The sequence below is a fragment of the Lissotriton vulgaris genome, unplaced genomic scaffold (assembly GCF_964263255.1).
Source record: "Lissotriton vulgaris unplaced genomic scaffold, aLisVul1.2 SCAFFOLD_666, whole genome shotgun sequence".
NCBI lineage: Eukaryota > Metazoa > Chordata > Amphibia > Caudata > Salamandridae > Lissotriton > Lissotriton vulgaris.
In genome coordinates this window covers 644,494-670,190 of record NW_028252215.1, presented here as the reverse complement: position 1 = coordinate 670,190, position 25,697 = coordinate 644,494, and the positions used below count along the sequence as shown (strand labels likewise).

The 25,697-nt window shown below is 47.0% G+C and overlaps 1 protein-coding gene across 1 annotated transcript in view; it reads left to right on the top strand.

Moving 5' to 3' along the window:
* Positions 1-25,697, top strand: part of CHRDL1 (chordin like 1) — a 665,455-nt gene that overhangs the window by 106,429 nt on the left and 533,329 nt on the right. Inside the window, exon 3 of the mRNA XM_086951036.1 lies at positions 21,182-21,275. Coding sequence (XP_086807162.1) covers positions 21,182-21,275 — 94 coding nt within the window. The remainder of the gene's footprint in view (positions 1-21,181; positions 21,276-25,697) is intronic.

Here is a 25,697-nt window from a genome sequence, read left to right as displayed (position 1 = left end):
ATAAGTTGTCACAGCCATATGAAATACCCACATTTAGATTTTTTACGCATATAGTCTTTGTCCAGAAACGTCTGCATCAGCGAACTGCTAAAACCTCACCTTTGTGCTTCCGCCTTTCACTCTCCGTGATACACTTTCTAAGTCATTTGCTGGTTCGACTCAAGCTTTCTGTCTTTCAGTTCTTTTTTTTAATAATTATATTTTTCATCTATTTTCTTCAAGGGTTTAGTCTAGAAGGGAATTTCGTGCACTTTTCCTTTACAGCGCCCAGCTACCTTTTGGGCGAGGAGGCGCTTCATACAATGAATACACGAAAGTTTACGTGCCTAGCGCCTCTTTCAAGATATGCAGACATATTTGATTTTAGTAATCCTCTGCATAGATAATTGCATCGGGGTAATACCAAACGATGGTAATGTATTGGTAATTTATATAGTCACACAAAAACAGATGTTAAGTTATTCATTTTAAGGTATAGAACATCCGCTCACCTATGCACTGTAGAAAACACCGCTCAAGGGGGCCGCATTCCATATATCACAGTATTTTTAGTGTTAATTCCGGGGGCAGTATGTTCCATCTCCAGTGTTACTGCCTCTCGGGGAAGCTGTGCACCTCCGACTGGGGAATAACGTGCTAGCATCACACGCTGTACAACTTGGAATGTACCCTAGTTTCTCCGTCAAACTATGGCCAGGTTTGGCCTGAATGACATGTGGGTGGTGGAAGAAAGAAGTAATCCCGGTTTGGAAACAAGCTCCTGTTTGTGCCCAGATGGAGATTACTCGCCTATTCGTAATGCGATTCTAAATGTTGTACTTGAACATTAGTGCCGGGAGACCCTTACGATTAACAAGGCGCTTTACAAATACAAATACATGTAAAATATGAACGGTAAGTGATTCCCACGCACACCCTGGCTGCACCACAAATACTACTTGAAGCCATCTTAGCAGGTCTACATCTGCTGTTGATGCGTTATTGTCGACATGTGTCTTCAGTAATCAGAAACACGAGGTCCACCAATTACTGTTACCATGTCCTGCCCAGACAATACACTCGTCTGGCTGATTGAAAACAACTTCAATGTCGCTATCCGCCGTCACCTGCCCCAGCCCTCCTTAGGCTTGAGCGACGCTGAAACATACTGCCGTCTTTTCAGAGGCGGCCAAAATAGGAATCCCTGTATGTCAATTGAGATTGAAATGTGTACCAGGTAGGGAGGTTAGTTTGTCCCTCTGGTTAATGACCCATCACTAAACCACTAACAAGCTGCTTTACACTTTGTGTGATGCTGGCTGGAAGGTGCGCTGTGGACACAACCGTCACTTACCCCATTATCATTGGGGTACCCCTCATACCCTTGACATTATCAGCCAACTGGGCACACTGGGAGTGTGCTCCAACAACTATAACCGCTGGAATTATACAGCAGTGGAGCACCAAATAATGTGGCAGCAAGAAAAAACACATTATGCGGCACAATCTGCAGCCGTGTTATTTTATTACTTTGACATTTTGACAACTATCCATACTGTCTGGGCAAAGCTGCACCTCGGTAATAGCCGTTTAACACTCAGTACAGCAATCCGCAACTGAAAGGTGATCTGTTAACCTTGGCAAAGCTTTTGTTACTGCACAGATGGCGAATAGCGATTTTTGTTGAGTAACTTTTAATCTATTTGAGCTAGAAGCATTTTGTGGTTAAATCTGCAAATTATGTAGCGGATGAAGAATCACGTGGCACATGCGTCAAATCTCTAATTATGTGGAAACTGCTGTGGCAGAATCACATAATTCCAGAGGCCCTCCAGATAATGAAAACAAGTAAAACTAAAAGTGTTAACTAATTTTATGTTGTGTTAGATGAGGTTTTGCAGCTTTTGAATGCTGGCTGCCAGTCTGGGCAGCTGGGCATCCCCACCATGGCATGGGTGCAGCTGGCAGATATGGGAATACCTTGTAAGGCGTGGATGCTGAATGACACACGGTTCAGCCAATACCAAATTGTGATACGTAGACTATGAAGCTGCCAAAGGCCCCGGGTTCTAAATTGTTTACTGTCAGCGTTCACACATTAACTTGCTGGGAACGGGAGAGAGGGGGGAGGTAGTTGCATTCTCTTGGTTACACAATCCCCAGTTTTGTGATGATATTATCCAGACCCCTGCCCATGGAACCCTGCCGACATTTGGCAGCCTGTCACAAACCTCAGAGCAAGAATGGAAAATCATTACCAGCAAATTCTGCGAAGCATGTAGTTTGGGCTCCAGCGATGACGCGAAGTCTCGAGACAAAGAGAAGCTCGAAGCATTCTATGTACAGTGATTCCTGAGAGGATCCTGCAACTGTCAAAAGAGGCGTCAGGCTCGTGCAGTTGGACAGCTCGGCCCTACTGTTGGATGGGTTTATTCAGCCTCCTTAATAGACAACAGACATCCTTCTTTGGCACATAGCAATGCTTCATGTCTTTAAGCATGTCCAGCCTCTTGTATCCTGAATGAACAAAACAAGTGATCAAACCACAGAACCCAGAGAGCTCATGCTCTACAATTGAACAAAAACACTTAGGGGCCTATTACGATCTCATTCGTAAAGCCTCCGACCTCTCAGTCGTAAAGCCTCTGACCTTAGGGTAGAGGATTACGACTGAGATTGTTGGTTTTAATTCCGTAGGGCTACAAGATCACCCGGAGTACCGCATCAACCAAACCGGAGGAGGCATCGCCATCGTCCACAGAAACACCATCCGCATCACGACCAACTCCGACGACACCCTCACCGCCGCCGAGCACCTTCACTTCCAGATACACACCGACCCCAAGACCACCCTCAGAGGCACCCTCATCTACAGACCCCCGTGACCTCGCACACAATTCAGCGAAGCCATCGCAGACTTCGTCAGTCCGCACGCCCTCACCTTTAAGTGTGAGCGGGAAATCCGTTACGCTCGCGGATTTTGCGGATTTTTGGGAAATCCGCAATCTGCGAATTTTGCGGATTTCCCGCAAAATCCGCAAAAAAAATCTGCGAACGTAACGGGTTCAAAAGTTGAACCCCCACTCATGCAACTATTTTACAATGGCGCCAGCAAGCTGCCAGCGCCGTTGTAAAATAGTTACAAAGTTAGCTTGCACAGGAACCACTAGATAAAACGAAGCAGGTGCTGCTTTATTTTATCTAAGTGCTTCCTGTGCAAGCTAACTTTGTAACTATTTTACAACGGCGCTGGCAGCTTGCTGGCGCCATTGTAAAATAGTTGCATGGCTGGGCACAGGTCTGCAGCTCACTCAAGGGACCCCTGCGCCCTTCGGGGCGATTGCATAGTAACACACACATGGTCGCTCAAACTAGTTGATGCTCAAATTCAGTGACTCATTCATTAGCCCAAAAACAATCGTGAGCGTCGTCGAGGCTGGACAGGTGTGCCTTCTTCCCAAATCTACCGTGGAAAATCAGCTGTGATGCTGGATAGGCTTTGCATCCTTGACTTTCACGAGCGCAATACCCATGCTGTTCCTGTGACCAGGAGCTTCTTTCTCTTCATCTGCTGAACTGATCTTTCTCTGACCTTTTATTCACACAAGAGGCACATACCCTACTGGGCACATTGTGTTCGCACGGGTTTCTGCAAGTTCGCACGCGTTTTGTACAATTTCGCAATTTGCGAAATTGAACAAAACCCTCGTGAACTTGCAGAAACCCGTGCGAACATTAAAAAAAAAAAAATGTGCGGGAATTCGCGGATTTTGCGGATTGCGAGTTCGCAAATCCGCAAAATTCGCGAACGCGAGATTCGCAAAATTCGCCCATACTTACTCACCTCCACATACTACATCCTCCTAGGGGACCTCAACTTCCACCTGGAGAACAATAAGGACTGCAACACCACTGCCCTGCTGGATAACCTCGCCAACCTCGGACTCAAGCAACTGGTGAACACCCCCAACCACTACGCCGGCCATACGCTCGACCCCATCTTCTCCTCCAGCAAAAAAATCTCCTTCAGCCACTCAACCGGACTACACTGGACAGACCACAGCTGCGTCCACTTCAACTTCAGGAGAACCACGACCCACCACCACCCGCAACAGGCTCCCCGCAGAAGCTGGAGCAAGATCACCGCCGACCAGCTCACCACCGCCCTCAGCCAGAACCCGCCCACCAACACGTAGGACCCCAAGGAAGCAGCCCGCAACCTCACACAGTGGCTCACCAACTGCGCCGACGAACTCGCACCACTGAAGAATCCTCCCAGCAGACCCGGCAGCAGGAAAGCCTCGTTGTTTACCAACGCCATCAAAATCTCCAAGAAAACCTGCCGCACCCTCGAGAAAGCCTGGCGCCACGACCAGACAGCAGAACACATGACCGCCCTCGAGAATGCCACCCGCAAACACCACCAGCTGATCCACACCACCAAGAAGACAACATTCAAAGAACGACTGGACAACAACACCCACAACAGCAAGGACCTCTTCAGCATCGTTAAAGAGCTCTCCAACCCCAGCGCCTGCAACAACGACATCACACCCTCGCAAGACCTCTTAAACTCTCTCGCCTCGTTCTTCCACCGCAAGATCGCCGACATACACAACAGCTCCGGTGCACAGACCACGCACCCAACCATCGAACCAACGCACCCCACCACCACCCTCTGCACCTGGACCCCCGGTCAGCACCGAAGACACCACCCGCCTGATGAACACCATCCACTCCGGCTCCCCTACCGACCCCTGACCACACCACATCTTCAACAAAGCTGACTCCATCATCGCACCCCAACTCCGGAACATCATCAACAGCTCTTTCGCATCCGCCACCTTCCCGGAGAGTTGGAAACACGCCGAGTTGAGCGCCCTCCTGAAGAAACCCACCGCGGACCCCACGGACCTGAAGAACTTCCGCGCCATCTCGCTCCTCCCCTTTCCAGCCAAAGTCATCGAGAAGACCGTCAACAGACCACTCTCAGCCTTCCTCGAGACCAACGGATCCCTCGACCCCTCACAGTCCGGCTTCCGAGCAAACCACAGCACCGAGACCGCCCTCATCGCAGCCACCGACGACATCAGGTCCCTGCTCGACAGCGGAGAAACTGCTGCCCTCAACCTCCTGGACCTCTCAGTAGCCTTCGACACCGTATGCCACCGCACCCTGATACAGCGCCTCAGCAACACCGGAATCCAAGGAGCGGCCCTGGAGTGGATCATCTCATTCCGCGACGGAAGAACCCAGAGAGTCCGCCTCCCCCCATTCCGATCCGCGGCCATCGAAGTCATCTGCGGCATTCCGCAAGGATCCTCACTCAGCCCAACCCTCTTCAACGTCTACATAAGCCCTCTCGCAGCCATCGCACGCCAACACAACCTCAACATCATCTCCTACGCCGACGACACCCAGCCGATCCTCTCCCTCACCAACGAGCCCGCCACCGCCAAAGCCAACCTCCAGGAAGTCCTCATCCTCGGACCATCTCCCTGTGCCTGGAACGACTCCTGGTGGCCCCCTGCCCTGGGCACCGCACCCAAGCCAACGGACCACGCACGCAACCTGGGCTTCATCCTGGACTCCTCCCTCATGATGACCAAGCAAGTCAACGCCTTCTCGTCATCCTGCTTCAACACCCTGCGCACGCTCCTAAAGATCTTCCAATGGATCCCCACTGAAACCAGGAAGACGGTCACCCACGCCCTCGTCACCAGCCGTCTGGACTACGGGAACACCCTCTACGCTGGAACCACAGCCAAACTCCAGAAAAAACTCCAGAGCATTCAGAACGCCTCAGCACGACTCATCCTGGACATCCCTTGCCACAGCCACTTCTCTGCCCACCTGAAAGACCTGCACTGGCTCCCCGTCGACAAGAGGATCACGTTTAGACTCCTCACCCACGCACACAAGGCTCTCCACGACACGGGCCGGAAGTACCTCAACAGCCGCCTCACTTTCTACACACCCACCCGCCAGCTCCGATCCGCCAGCCTCACCCTCGCCTCTGTCCCACGTATCCGCAAATCTACCGTCGGAGAAATATCCTTCTCCTACCTGGCAGCCAAGACATGGAACTCCCTCTCCACTCACCTACGGCTTACTCCGGACCACCTCTCCTTCAGGAAACAACTCAAGACCTGGCTGTTCGAGCAGTAGCGACCACCCCCCCCCCCCCCCCCCCCCCTCAGCGCCCTGAGACCCTAACGGGTAAATAGCACGCTATACAAATTCTGTTGATTGATTGATTGACCGGCTGATTACAATACAGCTTGTCGTAGTTGAAACTGGCCGGTCGTTCCGTCTGGCTTCTGCCGGTGTCAAGGAGCCCGGCGGCCAGTCGGAATTGGCCCATAATCTATATGAACGGTGTTTTCGACGCCTGGATTACGATGCATGGTCTCCGGCAGACTTTCCATGCCAGGCTTTCTGACATGAAAATCCTGTTGGAAAGCGTTTTTGTGAAACCCTAGCAGGGTCCCCTATTTCTTGTGGCCGAGGGTTGCACCTTATGGCATCGTAATTAGGTGGTTGGGACCACCAAACGGAGGTCAGTCGGTCCCTTTTCCGCCCCCACGTCGATCGGAGGAAACTCCGACCGACATTTTAATAAGACTGATAATGTTACATTTATATCTATTGGGACCATCTTTCCTATTCTCATGGTGATGCTGTGGGAATCGATTTCACTCACACACAAGCGCCCCATCTATTGCAAAACCACAAAGACACACAAGCACATGAGCACTTGTGAAAACACGCACACTCGCCTTTCCAGTACCACAAGCACACAGACACGCATGGGAACTTGCATGAGTGTGCACAAAAGAATACACACATAGAGGCAGATATAAGGACCTCTCATATCGATGATTACTACATAGGAATGTTAGGAGCGCCATTGAAGGCAGTGGAGTGCTCCAGGCTTTTAAATCTCCAGTAGAAGCATGGAACATCAACATTCCAATTTTTAACAAAGGCCTCACAGAGCCCGAAGGAATTGCAACACCCTCTGGCTCAGTGAGGCTGTTGTTTTACAAATTAGTGAAGTATCCAAAAGCGGCTTGTAGGAAACGCACACCAGTGTAGAATGTTGCCTAGATGTCCGTACGGTTAGGTGGTGTCCGTGGAGTAACACCCCCTGTACTTGGGGTGAATAGATACGTAGAATCACACTGTTTCCCTCGAGATCAGTGTCCCTCCAGGGCACTCCAAAAAATAGTTCTTTGATTTATTCGAAAAAAGAAGTTAATCTGAGTTCTCATTTGTAGTTAAACTTATTCTTTAAACTGTTCGCCGGAACACTGAATTTCTGCAGCATTGAGCGCCGAAAGACTCTTGTCTTTTACCTCGCCGTTTATTTCTCTTATGGGAACCTGATAAAGAATCAGACCCACACCTTGTAATCAGAAAACTATTCGGCCCCTGAGGAAGGGCAATGCCCGAAATGCATTGGGCCACTGGGCCACTGGCATGAACATTATGAATTCAATAATGTGATGAATTGAAATAAAAAAGAGTAAGTTTAACTACAAAAGAGAACTCCGATTAACTTATTTTTTCAAATAAATCAAAGAACTATTTTTTGGATTGCCCTCGAGGGACACTGATCTCGAGTGAAACAGTGCGATTCTACGTTTTACAAATTAGGACATTCTGTCTTCTATAATACTTTTTATCACTTAATTTTAATTTTACATTTATAATGACATTTTTTATGTCATTTTAAATGTGAAATTAATGTATTGCTTAACATTAGTTCTTATGGGGTGGCATTTTAATTCCTTGCCTCCTGGGTTTTCAATGGGAGTGTGTTGCAGTACCAGTGCTGACCGTGTGAGCTGCTTTACTTTCTCCAAAGCCCGGCATGGAGCACAGATATCTCTGCATAAAAAGGATAGGAGAGGCAGGGGTCTCTGGCTGCAGATTTGTGAACTGAATTTTGTAGCACGTGAATAGTCTTACTTACTACTTCTTTAAACACCGGTTCCGATTCAAAGCTTTATTAGGCACAAGGCCATAAGAGAATAAATATCATACATACAAAATATTAAAATACATAAAAACATTACAGTGTAAACTCAAGACATTCACAATGCCATTTTCAAATTCCACCTATAATAGAAAGTGAATAAACATAACATTAATCAATAAAAGAGGTCACAGTAATTCCAATTTTGAGTGCTTGACGAATGTAGCCCAATACTGCTGCATAACAAAATTCTGATCCTAGCTGTTGGAGATGGAGCAAACAGACAGAAAAGAACTAGAAAATGCAGACTAGGAGGAAATGTCACCATTTATCAGGGATTTGTGGTCAACCTCTTCTTCGAGAGGCGACCTTCTATACCTCATGGGGACCGGGATCCTTCCTGGCATCCTCTTAAAATCTAGCTTATTTTTAGATGTTCTACAGTGCTTTCCATGCACACCTTGAGGAGCAAATGCTGATTTAATTCTGGTGGTACATACCCTTCCGCCCCAGCTCTGTAATGCCACATTGCTATTGAGGGCCAGCCATGGAAGAAGACAGAAGTCCCCTTGCATGCAATATGCCCTCTGTATACCCCCTGGATCATGCTGAGCTCTGTTTAACTTTTGTTAATGGAGTTGTGAGCTTGTTTATGAGGCCAGCACAGCATGCCATGGTACAGTATTGTATTGCCTTGCCCTGTATAGAGCAGACATTTTACATTAAATTACATTTTCAGTTCACACACAATAGATATAAATTAGTATTTGACCACCATCTCGGGAATTTTAGTGTAAGTAGAGGGTGGAGTCACTAAAGATGATTATAAGAAAGCAATGATCCTAAAAGAAGCGAATATGAATACTTTCCCAAGGCTGAGAGTATGTGAACAATCTATTCTGTTTCCCTAAGGTGAAAAAATGGCAATGGCATATTGATTTACCAGTATAATCTGTTTTTGAAAAAAAATATTTCTTTATTGCAGTTTTTCAGGTATAATTCACAAATGACAACCATTACAGTTCATGGACCACGCTAAATACAAAGCAGTACCATCCCCGAATAGAGGCTATTAGACCAGTGTGGGTGTCCACTGAAGTATTACCCAAACCAACAAGCAGTAAGAATATTGACAGCAATAATCACTATAACTTGAACCAAAAAAAAAGAACACCCCTGCCTCTCCAACCCCCCCACCTGGCCAACCCACCTAGAGGTCTAGCTAACAAGGATTCCATGAGGGGTATCCACTCGTCTCTCCTCTCGTCTGGGGGATTCCATTCCCTCACGTCCATTTCCAGTCGCTACCATCTGTGTAGAACTAGGGGAGCTATCCCCAATCTCCTGGACCATTAACCCCCATGCCTGCAGAACCTCCGGGAGTTTGGCATCCATTCTAGTATTACGTATGTGCCCCTCCTCCGCCAATGCCCATTCCTTCAAGTCTGTCTTCCATCTCACTACCTACGGACCCTGTGGTGTTAGCCAATGGATTGCTATTCGCCGTCTAGCCGTCACCATCCCCAACACCAGGAACTTCCTACTGGTTTTGCGTTTAGGGTCTAGGGGAATCAATCCTAGGATGCAAGTACAGACCTCCATGGCAACCTTCCATCCCGTAATTCTATGCAGGTCCCCAATAATTGCTGTCCAAAATATCTGAATCGTCGCACATGACCAGACCATGTGTGTGAAATCTGCCCGTTCATAGTGACATCTAGGGCACCTCGAGTCTCTCGAACTATCAATAGTATGTAGACGCTTGGAGATAGGTATGTCATGTGAACCATATTGTATTGTACCTGTTTAAATCTATTGGAGACCGCCACCTTGCGTACTCCCTCATGAATGTTCTCCCATTCCTGTGGTGTAATCTCCTGCGGGCTCACCTCCTGCCATTTCCCCTCCACTCTAAGTGGTGCACCTCTTCTGTCTTCCCTTAAAGCCCGCAGCCAAGACGCCTGCGGGCAATTGTTCGCACTTTATCAAATATCAAAAATAAATAAATAAATAAATATAAGTGTGTAACAAGTTTCCGCCCTCCGCCATGGAAATCATCATAACCAGGGTACGTGTGGGTTCCGGGGCTTCCGGAAATGTAGCCCATAGTTGTCGTGCCATTGCCTCTATTTTGGCATATTGCAAAAATTGCCCCGATCCCAACTCAAAAGAGTCCACTGCTTCTTGGTATGTTATAAACTGCAGGAACAAAACCAGACTGATCGTCATGGACCAGCTGTCTAAAATATGGAAGCAGCCTGTTAGCCAGTACCTGACTAATGATCTTAAGGTCGACATTGAGCATTGAGATCGGCCTATAGAAGCCCGGGAACAAACTATCCTTCCCCGGTTTGGGGATCATTACAATCAGCGCTTCCCGCATGGAGGCTGGTAATATGCCCGTCTCCCCAGCTTCTGTAACAATATCCAGGAGCCGTGGAACCAGGATTCCCCCGAATTCTTTGTATAGCTCTGCCGGCAGACCATCCGCACCCGGGGATTTAGCTGTTTTCAAATGGGCAATTGCCGCTCTCACCTCCTCTTCCCGAAATGGCACCCCCAGGGACTCATTGCTTTCTGGATCAAGTCAAAGCAGGTCCACCTCTGCGAGGTGGGCCTCCAGAGCCAGCGGGTCAGCATCGGGTCTGGGCTCGGAGTATATGCATTGGAAATGTGTGGCAAAGACAGTGTTTATCTCATGCTGGGTGTATACCAACCGCCCCTGATCTGATTTAAGGGCCAGTATCTGGTTAGGCTGAGTCTCCTCCCAAATCAGGCTTGCCAATAAGCGCCCAGCTTTATCACCTTCAGTGTACCATCGCTGCCTGCTCGTGGATCTATTGTATTTGCCCAGTAACTCCCAGATCTCCCCTATCTTTTTCTAGTTGTTAAGACCATTTGGTCAGTCCCTCTGGATCTGTGGGAAAAGTATCCTCCATAACTTTTAAGCAGTCCTCCTGACGTGTTAGGTCCCGCTCTAGTACTCTCCTCAACCCAACCTCTGTGGACATACATATTCCCCTCAACACTACTTTCATTGCATTCCACTCAAACGCCCTCAAGCTAGCTGTGTTAAAAATCTCCTCAAGATAGTCCTCTAACCCTGCCGTGATCGTTTCCTTATAAACCGGGTCCGTCAATGCCTTGGTGTTAAGTCTCCGCAATGGTATTTTGGAGTGCGGGCGGCCCATAGTCTAGGTCACCAGCAGGGGACAATGATTGGACAGATAGCGGGCCAGGAACTGTGTCCCTAGAACACGACCAGCCACTACTTCCTGCACAAAGCAGTAATCCAGCCTGCTGTATGTGTCAGCTGCCGGGGTATAACAGGAGTAGACCCGACTATCCGGGTTGCGGTGTCGCCAAATATCCAACAAGTGGTAAATACTGAGCATTTGCCGCAGAGCCTCGCGAGTCTTGTGTTTGGCGTCTACCTTTGGAGGGTGCCTGTCGCGTTCCCAATTGAAGGCACAGTTGAAGTCCCCAGCAACGATTAGTTCCATATCAGGTGCCAGATCTAGGTTCCCCAGGACCGCACTCAAAAATTCCCCATCGTCAGTGTTTGGGGCATAAACATTCACTAGACATATGTGCCTCCCATTCAATGTCCCCTCTACAACGACATAGCACCCCTCTGGGTCCAGACTACTTTTCAAAACTTTAAAGGGGACCCCAGGCGCCACCCATAGAAGTGTCCCCCTAGCAAACCTCGAGTAGGAGGTCGCAAAGAACTGACCCCTCCACCGCCGTTGGACATATTTCAAGCAGTCCCCCTACAGATGTGTCTCCTGTAAAAAGGCCAGGCTTATCTTATACCGCCTAAGATATGTACAGGGGTGTGGAATTTATTGAAATATCTACTTGTCCATGGGGCAAGTTGCTTCATAAATGTACTTGTCCTGTAACAAAATCCACTTGTCCCTTTGGTGCCATGTGGTTCGGCGACAAATTATGGCAGCAATCTCATTATATAAGAACTCTTATATAGCCTCTCTGATTATGCCAGGGCTCATACCATAGTAGTTTTGAATACTAGCAATCCCTTTATGTTGCCACGTTTCTGCAGATCTACCTACTGGGACTAGTTCCAGGGTTGGAATGCCCTTTAAGTCTGTGCAAACCTACTAACTTGGATGTTTTAAGGATTTTCAACAACTCTTCTCTAATCTTTTCCCATACTGAGAAATGTTGGAAATTTACTCCCGACAATGGCAGACGTAAACCTTCTTTCAGAGTTGAAAAAAATGAGGTTGATGGGGAAAATGACTTAGCAAACACTTCGCATGAGCAAATCTACACATGCATATTTGCTCATGATAAACTGCAGTTTTCACATATTTTCCAGGAGTACATTTCTTGCCCTACTTCTATAAATTCTTGTAAATTCACGAAAGCCAAACAGCTACACTTAATGCAAGGACATATACCAAGGGTGCACTTTTGAGACTTTCTTTAATATTAGGGCCCCTAATTTGGTCTGGCGTTAACCACAACCTTTTGTGTATATTAAAATTCTCTCTCCCTCTCTCTGTATCGTCTGGCTTCACTGTGAGTGACGGCATTAAGCTCTTTCACAAGGAGTATATTGGCACACAAAGTAGTTTTGTTCAGTGGCAGTAACTAATATGCCAGTGTATGCCTTTTTTAGACTATTTTTATTATTGCTTTAGCCAATGCTTGTTATGGTGAGGGCCCGGCAGCTCTCACATCAGGAAGGCTTTACAAAAATCACGCCAAAACGTTTTGGCAAAACTAAAAAGCTGATCACTAATTTTAGACCTACTGGCTTTGCCAATGCTTGTTTATTTTTATGTTTCTCATAATCTTATTGAAACTAGTTACACTGATTTTACAATATGAATATTTTTGAGAAATACTAGCATGCATCAACACATTTTACTAAATGATCCTGCAAAGAAACAGTACCTGAAATTTCACAGTAGTTTAGCAAAATGTTGTTTTTCCTACTTACATTTTTTTAGGAACATTTTATATTGAAAGCAAAGAGTCCTTAATCTTGCTCTCAAGCTTCTGCAAATATTTGCATCTAATCAGAGAACATTCTGGGAGCATTATGCATAGCCTCATATTGCTAAACTTTGAAACCGTGAGTACACATTTTTATACTATAACCACTATCAGTAGTGCGATCAGAACCTACATTTACTTAGAGCGTTCACCCTAATAATAAAGGCTTTCAATTAATGAACCATAAATACAAGTTTGAACAGCATTAACATAGGCACACAAATAATAACCTAACTTCAGGCATTGCCCTTCCCTGGCCCTTATTGTGCTACTGCAAACTGGCAGCCAAAGGGTTTGTGCAGCAGGGGGTTGGGCCTACTTTTCCCAAGGACAAAATACACATTAAAACTTGTTGCCCTTGACCCCAAACAATATGTCCTGGGCGTCGGGCTATAGGAATTCCACATCCCTGTATGTAGCTATCCAAATCCGTTTAATTCTATTATTGAGCCCACTAACATTCCATGTTATAAGGTTGTAGTTCTGCTGATCGCCCGCCATAAGTGGGGATAATTGGGTAACCCCGACCCCTGGCCTAGACAGAGGATGAACTGTAAAGTGTGTTGTCGGGGCCTCCCACTTCCCTCTGAGAGCTCTCATGACCTCTGGTGACCCGGTACCGAAACCTCTCCAACAAAGAACAACAGTACAATAACAGTGTAAACGTTTCCCCTCCCTCCCCCAGGCAGTAGAACCTCCTTCTCCCAGCGGAACCATGGTCTGAGGACGCAGGACTCCGCCCCAGAGCCGCCACTCCCTCTAAACCTCCCGCAACTGTGTAATCAACAATAGCAATCAGTCAAATACTCTACCCAGTCCTTGTCGCACAGCCAAACTGCCTGGTGCTGTGCGGCCCACCCAACCATCAGCCTAGCCAGGCCAACACAGCACACTACAGTCGGAATGTCTGGACTGCAGAGTGGCGGAACAGTGTCCCATCCTATCAGCTTTGTTCCCATCCCCCCCATGGTCTCTATAAAGGAGGAGTCCCCTCCGACGATTCACAGCAACGTTAGGCCACCACCTCAACGTGGTCCATACTCACATTGTCACATGTAGTATCGTTGACCAGAAGTCCCACATTAAAAAACCTCTTAATCACAGTTAGGCGGCTCAGGAACCGTCCGCAATCGGACCTGCATTGCCATCCGATTCCAATTGAGTTTCTTGGACGAGGCACAGCGGGGAGAACTGATTTTGGGTCGGTATGCCCCATAACTCCTCTCTCAGGGTGCCATCTGGCCCCACCAGGATGCGACCTCAATCTGGCCCCCTCCTGCGACTCGGCGCATTGATCTCCTCTATTCTTGCCATCCATGTTGAATATCCAGCCTTGTCAGACCCAAGGAATCCATCCATTCCGTGGCTTCTTGTGGAGTATTGAAAACGTGGACCCTGTCCGTGTATTGCACTCTGAGCCGGGCCGGAAACATTAGGCTATACTTTATATCGAGATCTTGCAACCTCTGCTTGACCCTCAGAAAGTCAATCCACAGGTCCTGCACTTTCTTGGTGTAGTCCGGGTAGATGTGGATCACACGGTTTTCGAACCGGGGGGATCATTCTTGCGGATGAACTGCATGATCGTGTCCAGGTCCCTAAAATTAAACAAGCGAATGATCAAAGTCCTAGGCGGCGCCCCAGGTTTCGGGGGGACCAAGGGAGCGGTGGGCCCGCTCCACCGCAAACATCTTGGATAATCGAAGACCCAGGAGGGTGGAGCCAATCCAGTCTTCTAGGAATAGGTCCGCCGCCGGTCCCTCCGCCTTCTCCGGAAAGCCCAAAAAGCGGAGGTTGTTCCTCCTGGATCGTCCTTCAGCATCTTCTGCCCTTTCCTCGAGGAGAGAGGTATGCTCCTTCAGTGTGGACACCGTCACCTGCAGATGCTGGACGTCTGTCCATAAGGAGGTCAGTTCCCCTCCATGGTAGTGACATGATCTGCCACCTTCCTTAGGTCCAGACGCAAGTGGTTTATGTTCATAGCCATGCCATCCATCTTTGATTCCAGCGCCGCTCGTGAGTCTCTAATGGCCTCTAGGATGTCTGCCTTATTCTGGGCCGCTGATCCCTGTGGCAGTCCCTGCTCAGGATTCGGTCTGGGGCGCTCCATCGACGTCGGCCCCAGTACTGTATACTGCATAATTGTGTTTGCCATTGTTCCTCGAAGGGGTCTGTCCCTCCCCATCTTCAGTGTAGGCCCTCCAAGGGTTGTCTCCGGGGCTGTGCCCTCCGCTATCACAGGCACAGAGATCGGTTTCCGAGCAATCCGGGCCCAAAAGGCATGTGTGTGTGGGCCACCTATTACTACCAGCCCGCCGGCCAGTCAGGCGCCGCCCGGAGCAGTATTTCGCCAAGCCCTCAGCGTCAGGCCCCAAGGCCACCCAGGGCCATCTCAAGAGCTGCTGCGCCGCAGGGGAACAAGTTGTCGTGTCTTCCTATTTTGCATCTAGGTCGAGCCTCTCACCAGTCACTGGGGCATAGGATTCCGCTAGGCCTACCAAGACCAATCCTCCCACTTTTTCAGCAACGTGTCCTCGAGCGTCCCCCACAATGCCAGCCCTGCAAATTGTCCAAGCGCACTCCACCCAGTGGCCGACCCCGCCGGGCCCCTCCCCTGGGTCTCGGGCCTCCGCCGGCCCTACCGCACCAGCAACCGCAGCAAGGCTTCACCTCCTCCAATCACGAGGTATAGGGCCCTGGTGTCTTCCTGAGGGGGGTCCCTCGTGGGTGTGCCGGCATTCAGTGGTCCGTGCTGTGGTTTGTGTTGTTACGGCCCCCGATATCGCCCGGTGGGGCTCCTCCTGGATGGGCCCACCTCGGCCCTCCTAAGCTCAGAGGTCGTGTAGGATCCGCCTCCAGGCTTCTTCCCAGGCAGCAACAAACAGGCGTCTGCAGGACCTCACCTTCTGGTCCGCGACCCTCACGGCTCTCTGCAAAGTAGCAGGAGTTCCAGGCCGCCAGAGGCCCAACGACACAGGCCCATATAGCAGGGCCGACCTGGCAGCGGCGCTCAGGGGCAGACAGTCAGACGAACCCCGTGGGCGCCGCCATTTTGCTGAGTTAAGGCCGCCGGCATACCAAGGACAAAAGACCAGTTCTCGGGTCCGCCAGCCAGCCGACACTCACTAGGTCCAAAGGCACTTGACCGGGGGGGTTCCGACCCCCTTTTGTGTGGGGATATGCATTGTCCGGCCAGGATCGATGTAGGATTCCGGTTCTCGGGGCAGGAGTTGCACTAGTTCACGACTAGCCCGCCGTGCGTCCAAGTCACGCCCCCCTAGATTTGAAATGTTAGTCATATTTGTTAAGTTAATTGTTTATAATGATAGAAAAATAGAATATAGGGTTTTTGTTAAAACAGGGTGTGGTGCAGTGATAAAGTAATACCTACACAATGCTTCTTTAAAATTGTGCAAATAATTATCATCAGTGGTGTAACACAACATGTACGTATTTAAAATATCAAAAACCCAAAGGGTTGTACGTTTTGTGTAATTTGTGTAAATACAGAGTGAAAACAAGCATTGACAAATTTGATAGGTCTGGTTTTGACAAACTGTGCGACAGTTAATATTTTTAGTTTATATTGCAAGCATATGCCAACAATCGATGAACTCATTTTACTATTATTGTATAAAAATGACAAGTCTCTTTAATTTGTGCCATGAACCTTATTATTATAGTTATTTACGAAGGAAACAAAAATAAATCACCACACAACCAAGCACGCAAATTTCTGGGAGCTACAATGTCACTTAAATACTTAACAATAAATCCCCATTTAACTAGGCATCCAAAGTGCAGGGAAAATAAATACTAGGCATTTCAAGACAATGTAAAAAAATAAATCAAATGAAAAGCATGCTTTAAACCAGCTCTTCAACTGAAGAGAAATGTACTAGTTTTAGGCAGAAGTGAACAATGTGCACAGGTTGTGTGCAATCACTCAAAGTAAAAGGAGCTGATGGTTAAAGATTGATAAATTATTCCCCGTGCACTCTACTATGGTGTGCATAAACAACATGTGATGTAAAATGTAGCATGCCATTGTCCAAAAACCCCTCTAACTCAATATATTGTGTATAAATTATTTGGAAAAGCAACAGTCTGGCAAGGTAGTCTCAAAGTCCAGACCTAATAACCCAATTATAACAAAACATAATACTTATTGAATGTCACTTTCCTAGGCATATTTAAGAAATGTTTTGACCAGCAAGATTTATTTCTGAGGTGCTTATCAGAACAGCAATAATGAAATATACTTCACCAAGTAGGCACTGGATTTATATCTGTAATCAAAATACCCAAAGGTTATTTCCAAAGCTTAAATATCATTACATCATTTTAATTGGCATTTAATGCGCATGGTACAAGTGATACATTACGCTGTTGATTAGGGCTCTATTCTTAACAAACATGCATGAATAGTCACCTATGGAAAGGTACCTGGGTGTTTCCCTTGATTGGGCGCTGGCAAAAATGTGAGAGACAGGGTAAGTCAGATACACACTATAAATTAACCTGTGATCACCCTCTGGTAGCTTGGCACAGAGCAAACAGTCCTAACTTAACCGCATGCGCGCTAGCGCAATTCCGCTCCTGTGCTGAGTTGTTTTTTAATCGCACTTTACGTGACGAGCTGGGCTCGTCATCAGCGTGCAAGGAGGCTACGCCATGACGAGCCCAACTCGTTATGAGCGTGGAAGGGGTTAAGAGGCAATGTATAAAGTATTTGGGCAACACTTCAAACAGTAACACACTAAAAACCCCAGAAAACCCTACCAAAAGACTCCACACTAGTATAGGAACATAAACGATGATTTTATAATTACAACAAGACCAAAATGACAACAATCCAATAAGTAGAAGTCAAGATATGAATTTTTAAAGAATAAAAGTGAAAATAGTGCTTGAAGCAGTAAGCGCCTATAGAGGTTATCAGGTCGTGGTGGACTGGGAAAAGTCAAGCATTCAGGCTGACCACAATGGAGCGCGGGCACTGATACAGAGCCACGCAAGGCACGGTGAACAAAAGTACCTTGATCCTGGCCGCAACAGTGAGATGCGGGGTGTAACTGAGCGATGCGCCATTGTAAATTCCTCAGTCGAGGTGATGCGTTGATTTTCTCCACGCAACAATGGCGATGAGCCGGTTTCGAAAGTTAAGCGCTGGTTCAAAGATCCGTTGGTTCCAAAGCAGATGCGCCACTTTTCTCCACGCAGTCGAGGGGGATGAATCAATGTTCTCTCACTGCAGTGGCGGCGATGCAGTGGTTTCAAATACCTCAGTTCCAATGGCAATGAGCTGGTTCCAAGTGTGATGCACCGGTTTTGTTCCCTTAACAGCGGTGATGCATCGATTCTGCTTCACGCACAGAAGATGTGTCGGTCCACTAGAGCAAGCACCTGGATACACTTCCAATGGACCAGGCACAGGAGAAGGGGTACGATTTTGATATCCCAAGTCCTTAAACAGGAGACAAGCCAGCATGCATTTGGAGATCACTCTTGGTTTAAGCAAGAGTCCGGTTCTTACTCAGCAGGGGCAGAGGGTAGGAGGCAGCAAGGCAGCACATCAGAAAAGCAGTTCCTCCAAAGCAGCAGTCCAGCAGAGTGGCAGTCCTTTTAGCAACACAGCAGTCATTCTTCCTGTCAGAGTTTCTTTACAGGTCCAGTAGTGTCTGATTTGGTGGGGTCAGAGAATCAGTACTTATACCTAGTTGTGCCTTTGAAGCAGAGGTGACTTCAAGTGGGGCTTTGAAGTGCACATAGATCCTCCCTTCCCAGCCCTGGCTCCAGGCTCACTACAGGGCCCTTTGTGTGGGGACAGGACACTGCCTATTTATGTGTGTCAGTTCCTCCCTCCCATCCTGCCAAGGATGACTCATCAGGATGTGGATGGCCATTCAGTTACACCTAATCTTCCTTAGTGTGACTGTCCATACGGAATCCACAAAGTCCAGCTGTCACCCACCCCAGATGTATTTTGCAGACAGGATGAGAGAGACACACAGCTAATAGCAGAGAAATGCCATTTCTAAAATAGTACTGAAAAATTCAACTTTGCCAACAAAGAGGATTTGCCTTTACCATTCCAACTATATGAAATATGATAGAGCTACTCTTTCTCAATTAGGAATTACAGCTTATAAGTGTAATGAGGATTTCCAAATGTTAACCTATGAGAGATAGGCCTCACAGTGTTTAAAAAACGCATTTGGGTGTCTTTCACTACCAGGACATGTAAAACTTAAAAGTACATGCCCTGCCTTTTGATTACACAGCGCCTTGCCCTATGGGCTCCCTGAGGCCTACCATAGGGGTCACTTTTATGTAATGAAAGGGGAGTTTAAGACTAGGCAAGGGGTTTTAAATGCCAAGTTACCATTGCAGTGTAAACTGCAAACACAGGCTCTGCAGTGGCAGGCCTGAGACATATTTATGAGGCTACTTAAAAAAGTGGCACAGTCAGCGCTGCAGGTCCACTAGTAGCATTTAACCTGGGCACATGTAGTGCACTTTACTAGGGACTTGTAAGTAAACTAAATAGGCTAATTGGGTATGAGCCAATGTTACCATGTTTATAGGAGAGAGCACATGCACTTTAGCACTGGTTAGCAATGCTAAAGCCAACAAAAACGAGGTCAGAAATAGAGGAGGAGCAAGGCAAAATGATTGGGGTGACCCTTCAAAGAGGGCCATTTTCCATCAACAACTAACCAAGAACTCAACTTGTTCTCCTACCTCTCTATCCAACCTTTTCTTGGTTTTCATCACTCTCGAGCTCTAGTCCCCCGCAAGTCCGGAGTTCATCAGGGCTCGGGCCTGGGTCCTTTGTTCCTCTCTCTTTACAATTATTTTATAATGCATCTTTTGTTAAAATATATTTTTGCCAATGATATGCAAATTATCTTCCCAACATTCATTTCAGAGCTCCAAACCAAGGTCTCTGACTGCCACACAATCACCGGTCACTGGATGGCAAACCACTTTGTTATGCTAAACTGCCCTAAAACTGGATTATTTTTTCCCCGCTACATCCAGATTTTCAAATCTACCAATTCCTATTTTGTTTCCCCCATACTCTCACCCTACACCTTTGGACAGAAACCGTGGTGTATTGTCCAACCCTACTAGCACCTTTGCATCCCACAGCACTTCCAAATGCCTGATATAAAGTTCTTAATGAGTATAAAAAACATCCCCACATGCCCTTCCACGCTGCTGAAACACTACTCTGCACACTTGTTTTTAGCAAGTTGGACTGCTCCAACAGCCTACTGGTTGGCCTTTCTCTATGCTCATTCATTCTATTTTACACAGTACTAAACTTTGCTATTAGAACCCTTCTTCACTGTTCTAAGCAAAGTCCCACATCCTACTTTCATCTTCAAATCGGTGTGTTATCTGCAAAAAACAGGGAGACCTATAAACTGTTAATCTTGCACTTAAAATTCCTGGTTAGCTATGTCAAATGATAGCAATATATGTGGCTTCTCGTAACCTTTAGTTAGTCGTCTTCTCGTCCCTAAACCCTCTGAGCTCCTTAATGGTTCTACTGTTTGGAACAGCCACGACCAATTGAACACACCTCCATCCCATCACTTTCTGCTTTCAAAGCATCTTTAAGGGCCACCTACTCATACTTCTTGCTAACTCATTCCTGTGCTCTCCCATATTTTTGGTGTAATCTGGAATACTGAGTATAGAATATCGAACGGTCACAATATTGAACCGAAATATCGAAGAACAAAGCATCAACAGGTATGTATGTACGGATTTTTTTTATCTACCTAGAAATATATGTACCTTGATGATGTATATAGCTCTAAGATACTTGGATGTGCTGTTAGGATTATTAAATATATACTTATCTATATGCACTTACCACCTCGATATGTTGGTCACTATATTGTGGCCAATCGATATACTATACTCGGTATTCCGGACCCCAGCCATATTTGTAGGATTACATAAATACCAATTACTAGGCATGATCTTCGCAACAGAACAGTGTCACATCCACTCAAAGAACTCTACCTAAAAATGTCAAGGTCTTGGAAAATCTAAATGCTAGATTATTGCTTGATTCACATGCTTCAGTGGTATAGAAACTGAAGTCTATTAACTATCTTTATTGTGTAATTGATCCATCAGTAGCGCTGTTAACATCACTCTTAAATGTTCCCACAGAGCGGAAATGTGGTCTGCAGTAGAGTGAGATGCCCAGTTCCTCACTGCCCCAGCCCTGTCCATGTGCCCCAGTTGTGCTGTCCACGGTGTCCAGGTACTGTACAGCGCAATTAAAATGTGAATGTATCTAAAAAATGTAAATTTGCAAATGACATAGCACAATCACATTTATAAAGGATGTACTTGTTTATATATGACGTGTCACAAAAAAGTATGCCTCTTAGGATTTGCATGAAAGCTGAAATATTCATGTTGCAGGTCTTATATCTGATTGGAGGAGTGTGGCTCAAATGGTTAGAGCGGCAGACCCTGATGCAGAGGTCTGGGACCAGGGTTCAATACCTGCTTCGGCGGGTCTTGGGCTCAATTTCCTCGGACCTGATAATTCTCGCCTCGGTGCCTATTCCAATCATGGGTCCCACTCTGGGCAATAGCTTGCCTAATCGCCACAACGGCACCAACAACGTTGGGATGCCTGGCTTCACCTTGGGGGTGCCCAGGAGTGGACATTCCACAGGGAAAAAGCAGGAAGGGTTCCTAAGCGGTATACGGACAGCGCCGGGACATCTCCGTTGGAGGTAGCTGTGCACTTTACAAATGGCATTTACATTTACATTTTCTCTTTCACTCCATGTTGTTATACACTGGCATTGCAATTCACGAGGACTAGTTTACATCTCAAAAGTACACGATCATCAACTAAACTATTGATGTACCCCACCTCTGCATTGTACATAGAAAACAATCTGTTCTCATTTTGTTTCTTGGCTGCAGATGAAAACAGAAGTACAGCACATGCAATATCAGTGCAAGGTTCCTTCGGACAGAGACGCGTGCGAGACACACACACACATACACCCACCACTAGTGAAACTTCCATCACAATAGTACATTAGTTGAAAGATTTATAGTACGGCGGACCGGGTTACCCTGTCACAAATGTGACGGATATTCCATCCGTTGCATTTTGGGCCCATCATATCTCTTGACACTTGTAACGCGTTTGTGATGGAGTAGCCCATCCGCCAATCTCTCAATCAGGTCCTAAGAGTACAAAACAGCTATCAACCATCATGAGAGTCTATCTGGCAGCCAGCTCAGCAGCTCAGTGTGCAGAAAGTGGGTGCATACAAGGGACACCAGATCATCAGGGGGTCTCAGAGAAACAACACTGTTGTGGTGATGCACACCAATCAATTCTAATGCATCTGGGGTTTTTCATTCAGGTTGGGCTGTGCCTGCACTGTACTTCATTTGCAAGCGCTGGCTAGGGTAAGTACGATAGTCAGGCCATTGAGTGCAGACGATTACTCATAGCAAATCAAATGACCTCAAGATGGGGTCAAACACCATCAAATGGCCGGAAAGAGTCCTATTTTCTAACGGGATTGGGATAATGGGAAAAAGCAAACAAGAAAATGTAATTTAGCTTGAGAGACATGTGAAATCATTGTCACTCTCTGGAAATCTAGCATTCACTAAGCCAATAGGTCTAGGTTTAATCTATTAACACATGTAAATAGCATTTGTGCATGTCTTTGATTGCATATGTTGGTGGATTAAAGCCACGCCTACTGCTTTTCCTTTTGAGAAACTACTGCTATAGATGAAGTGTTTGCATTTTTGTTGTTGATTTGAGAAAGTCAGCAAATCTTACAGGATTTCCCCTTTAGAAATGATAAAAAAACTATTGAGAATCAGGTCCAGAGTTTGTAATTTGATCATTGAATTTGTTGGTCGACAGTGCAGGGGTATTTCTGCACTACTCATTATTTGTGATTTCTTTGAGGTAGGGCTCTTTGCAATGTATTTCAGTATACCAGGCAATGATTATTGCATTGGTTCGACATAGTGATTGGCTTGGAGAAATAGGAGAACAGGCACTGTTGAAAGATGAAAGCCATCGTCTCCAACTCTCACGTGCCAAAAACAGACCTAGAGAACTGTTCAACATCATTAGAAACCAAACCACTCCAGCACCCCTTAACCCGATTGCCACCACTAACAAATGCGAAGAAATTGCCAACTTTTTCTGTGGAAAAATTAAAAAAATAGACCGCTCCTTCCTCAATATTCTACCCTCTCCCTCTCCCCAACCAACCTTGATCTCCGCACCTCTTTTACCTCCCCTTTTGAATACTTCCCTGACCCTCTCTACCCCTCCTCCCTTCTCTCACCCCTCCAGAACCCATCTCTCTTCCGCTTAAAAATAACGCCTCATGGCATAATTTCCACCCTGTATCAGAACAGGAGGTCTTCAACATTTTAGCCAAAATTAAACCTTCCTCCCACACAAAAGATCCTCCCCCATGTCGCACTCATCCAAGATCTCAAACATGTCATCGTCCCTTACTGGACCAACATCATCAACGCCTCCCTTTCAACAGGGAATTTACCAATCTCTCTTCAACTCGGGCAAATCACTCCCATCCCCAAAAATCCCAAAGCTGACCCCAACGACCCTAATAATCTCCGCCCCATCTCCAACCTTCCCCTCCTCTCCAAAGCCCTGGAAAAATGTGCCCTCCTCCAACTGGACAAACACATTGATACCTTTAACCTGCTCGACCCCCTTCAATCTGGCTTCCGCAAAGGGAAACCACACTTCTTAACATAGTCCATGATATTCACCTAGCCCTGGGTAAGGGTGATACCTACCTACTCATCCTTCTTGACCTTTCCGCAGCATTTGACACTGTTCACCACCCATCCCTACTTAACACACTCAAAAAACGCTTCGGCCTCAGTGGCACTGTCCTTGAAATGAATGAAATGAAAGCAGGATTTGTATAGCGCATGGCTGCCCGTGAGCGTCCCAGCGCTGAGATTGCAGCTATCACTGAGGTAAGGAAGGAAAGGGAAGTGAAAAAGAACGGGAAATATTATAGTGGAAAGAGGTGCGTCTTGAGCAATTTTCGGAACTTCATGTGGTTGGATTCGGCCCGGAGCTGAGTTGGAAGCGCGTTCCAAAGAGTAGCGGCTGTAACCGAAAATCGGCGTCCTCCAGTGCGGACTTTCTTTACTCTATGGACCGTAGCCAGGTTTCTATGAGAGGAGCGTAGAGATCTGTTGGGTTTGTAAAGGTATATCATGGTTTTCAGCATGGGTGGACCTAGGTTTTGCAGGGCTTTATGGGTGGTACATAGGGTCTTAAATGTAACTCTTTCTCGAATAGGCAGCCAATGGAGAGCTTTCAGTGCTGGTTTGGCCGAGAGTCTCCGGGAAGTTCCTGTCAGCATACGAGCAGCGGCATTTTGTGCTCTTTGGAGAACATTAAAGGTGGCCTCTGGGGCTGCCAGGAAGAGGGCGTTGCAATAATCTAGCCTCGAGAGTATTAGTCCCTGTATAAGTAGTTTTTGAGATTGAGCAGGGAGTAGAGGGAGGATTTTCCTGGCTGACCGGAGTATACCGACACAGGTGCCAGCGGTTTTTTTGGCCTGTGTCTTCATAGATAGATCCTGATCTATCCAGAAGCCTAAACTCTTTAGTTCCGTCTTGGGCTGAGGCAGGGGACCAAGGCAGGAGGGCCACATGGCGGACGGGAGAGGTGATTGGTGACCCAGCAACATGAGCTCGGTCTTGGAGCCATTGAGTTTTAACCTGGATTTGGACATCCACTTGTGGATTCCCTCAAGGCAATCATGAAGGTTTTTTATTTTCTCGCCTTCAAGGGAAAAAGACACCACCATTTGGGTGTCGTCGGCGTATGTTACCGCTTTAATCCCAAAGGGGGTTACCACATCCTCCAGGGGGGCCATGTAGGTGTTAAACAGTGTAGGGCTCAATGAAGAGCCCTGTGGAACCCCACACTGGAGGAAAAAAGGGTCAGATTTTATATTGCCTTCACAGACCTGGAAAGTTCTTTCCTTCAGGAAAGAAGAAAACCAGCTGAGTGCTTTGTCTCTCACTCCCAGGTTGAGTAGTCGCTGGATCAGGATCTTATGGTCCACCGTGTCAAATGCAGCGCTTAGATCCAGGAGGATCAGTAAAACCGATCCCCCTGAATCCAAGATGCATCTGGCTTCCTCGACTACCTTTAACAGGGCGGTCTCTGTCCCCTGGCCGGGACGAAAGCCTGTTTGTGAGGCGCGTAGGAGATTGTTGCTTTCGAGATAGTTAGATAGTTGCTGGTTGACTAGTTTCTCTGTAATCTTGCTCAGACCTGGTAAGAGCGAGATAGGGCGCAGGTTTGAGAAATCTGAAGGGTCCTGGCCTGGCTTTTTTTGAAGGGCTTTGACGATCGCATGTTTCCAATTTGGGGGGACAATTCCTTGGATGAGGGAGGCATTGATAAGATTTGTTGCTGGGTGTGAAATAACAGGGCCAATTTGTTTAAGGATACGAATGGGGGCAGGGTCAGTGGGTGATCCACTTTTCATGCTAGACAGAGTTTTCAGGAAATCTTCAGTGGATAGTGGATGAAAGCTATCTAATGTAGAACCTGTAGTGGGGGGCTTCTTATCCTCCGGGGGATCAAGGTTAGTTATGGGTGGGAGGGATTGTAAGATGTTGATGA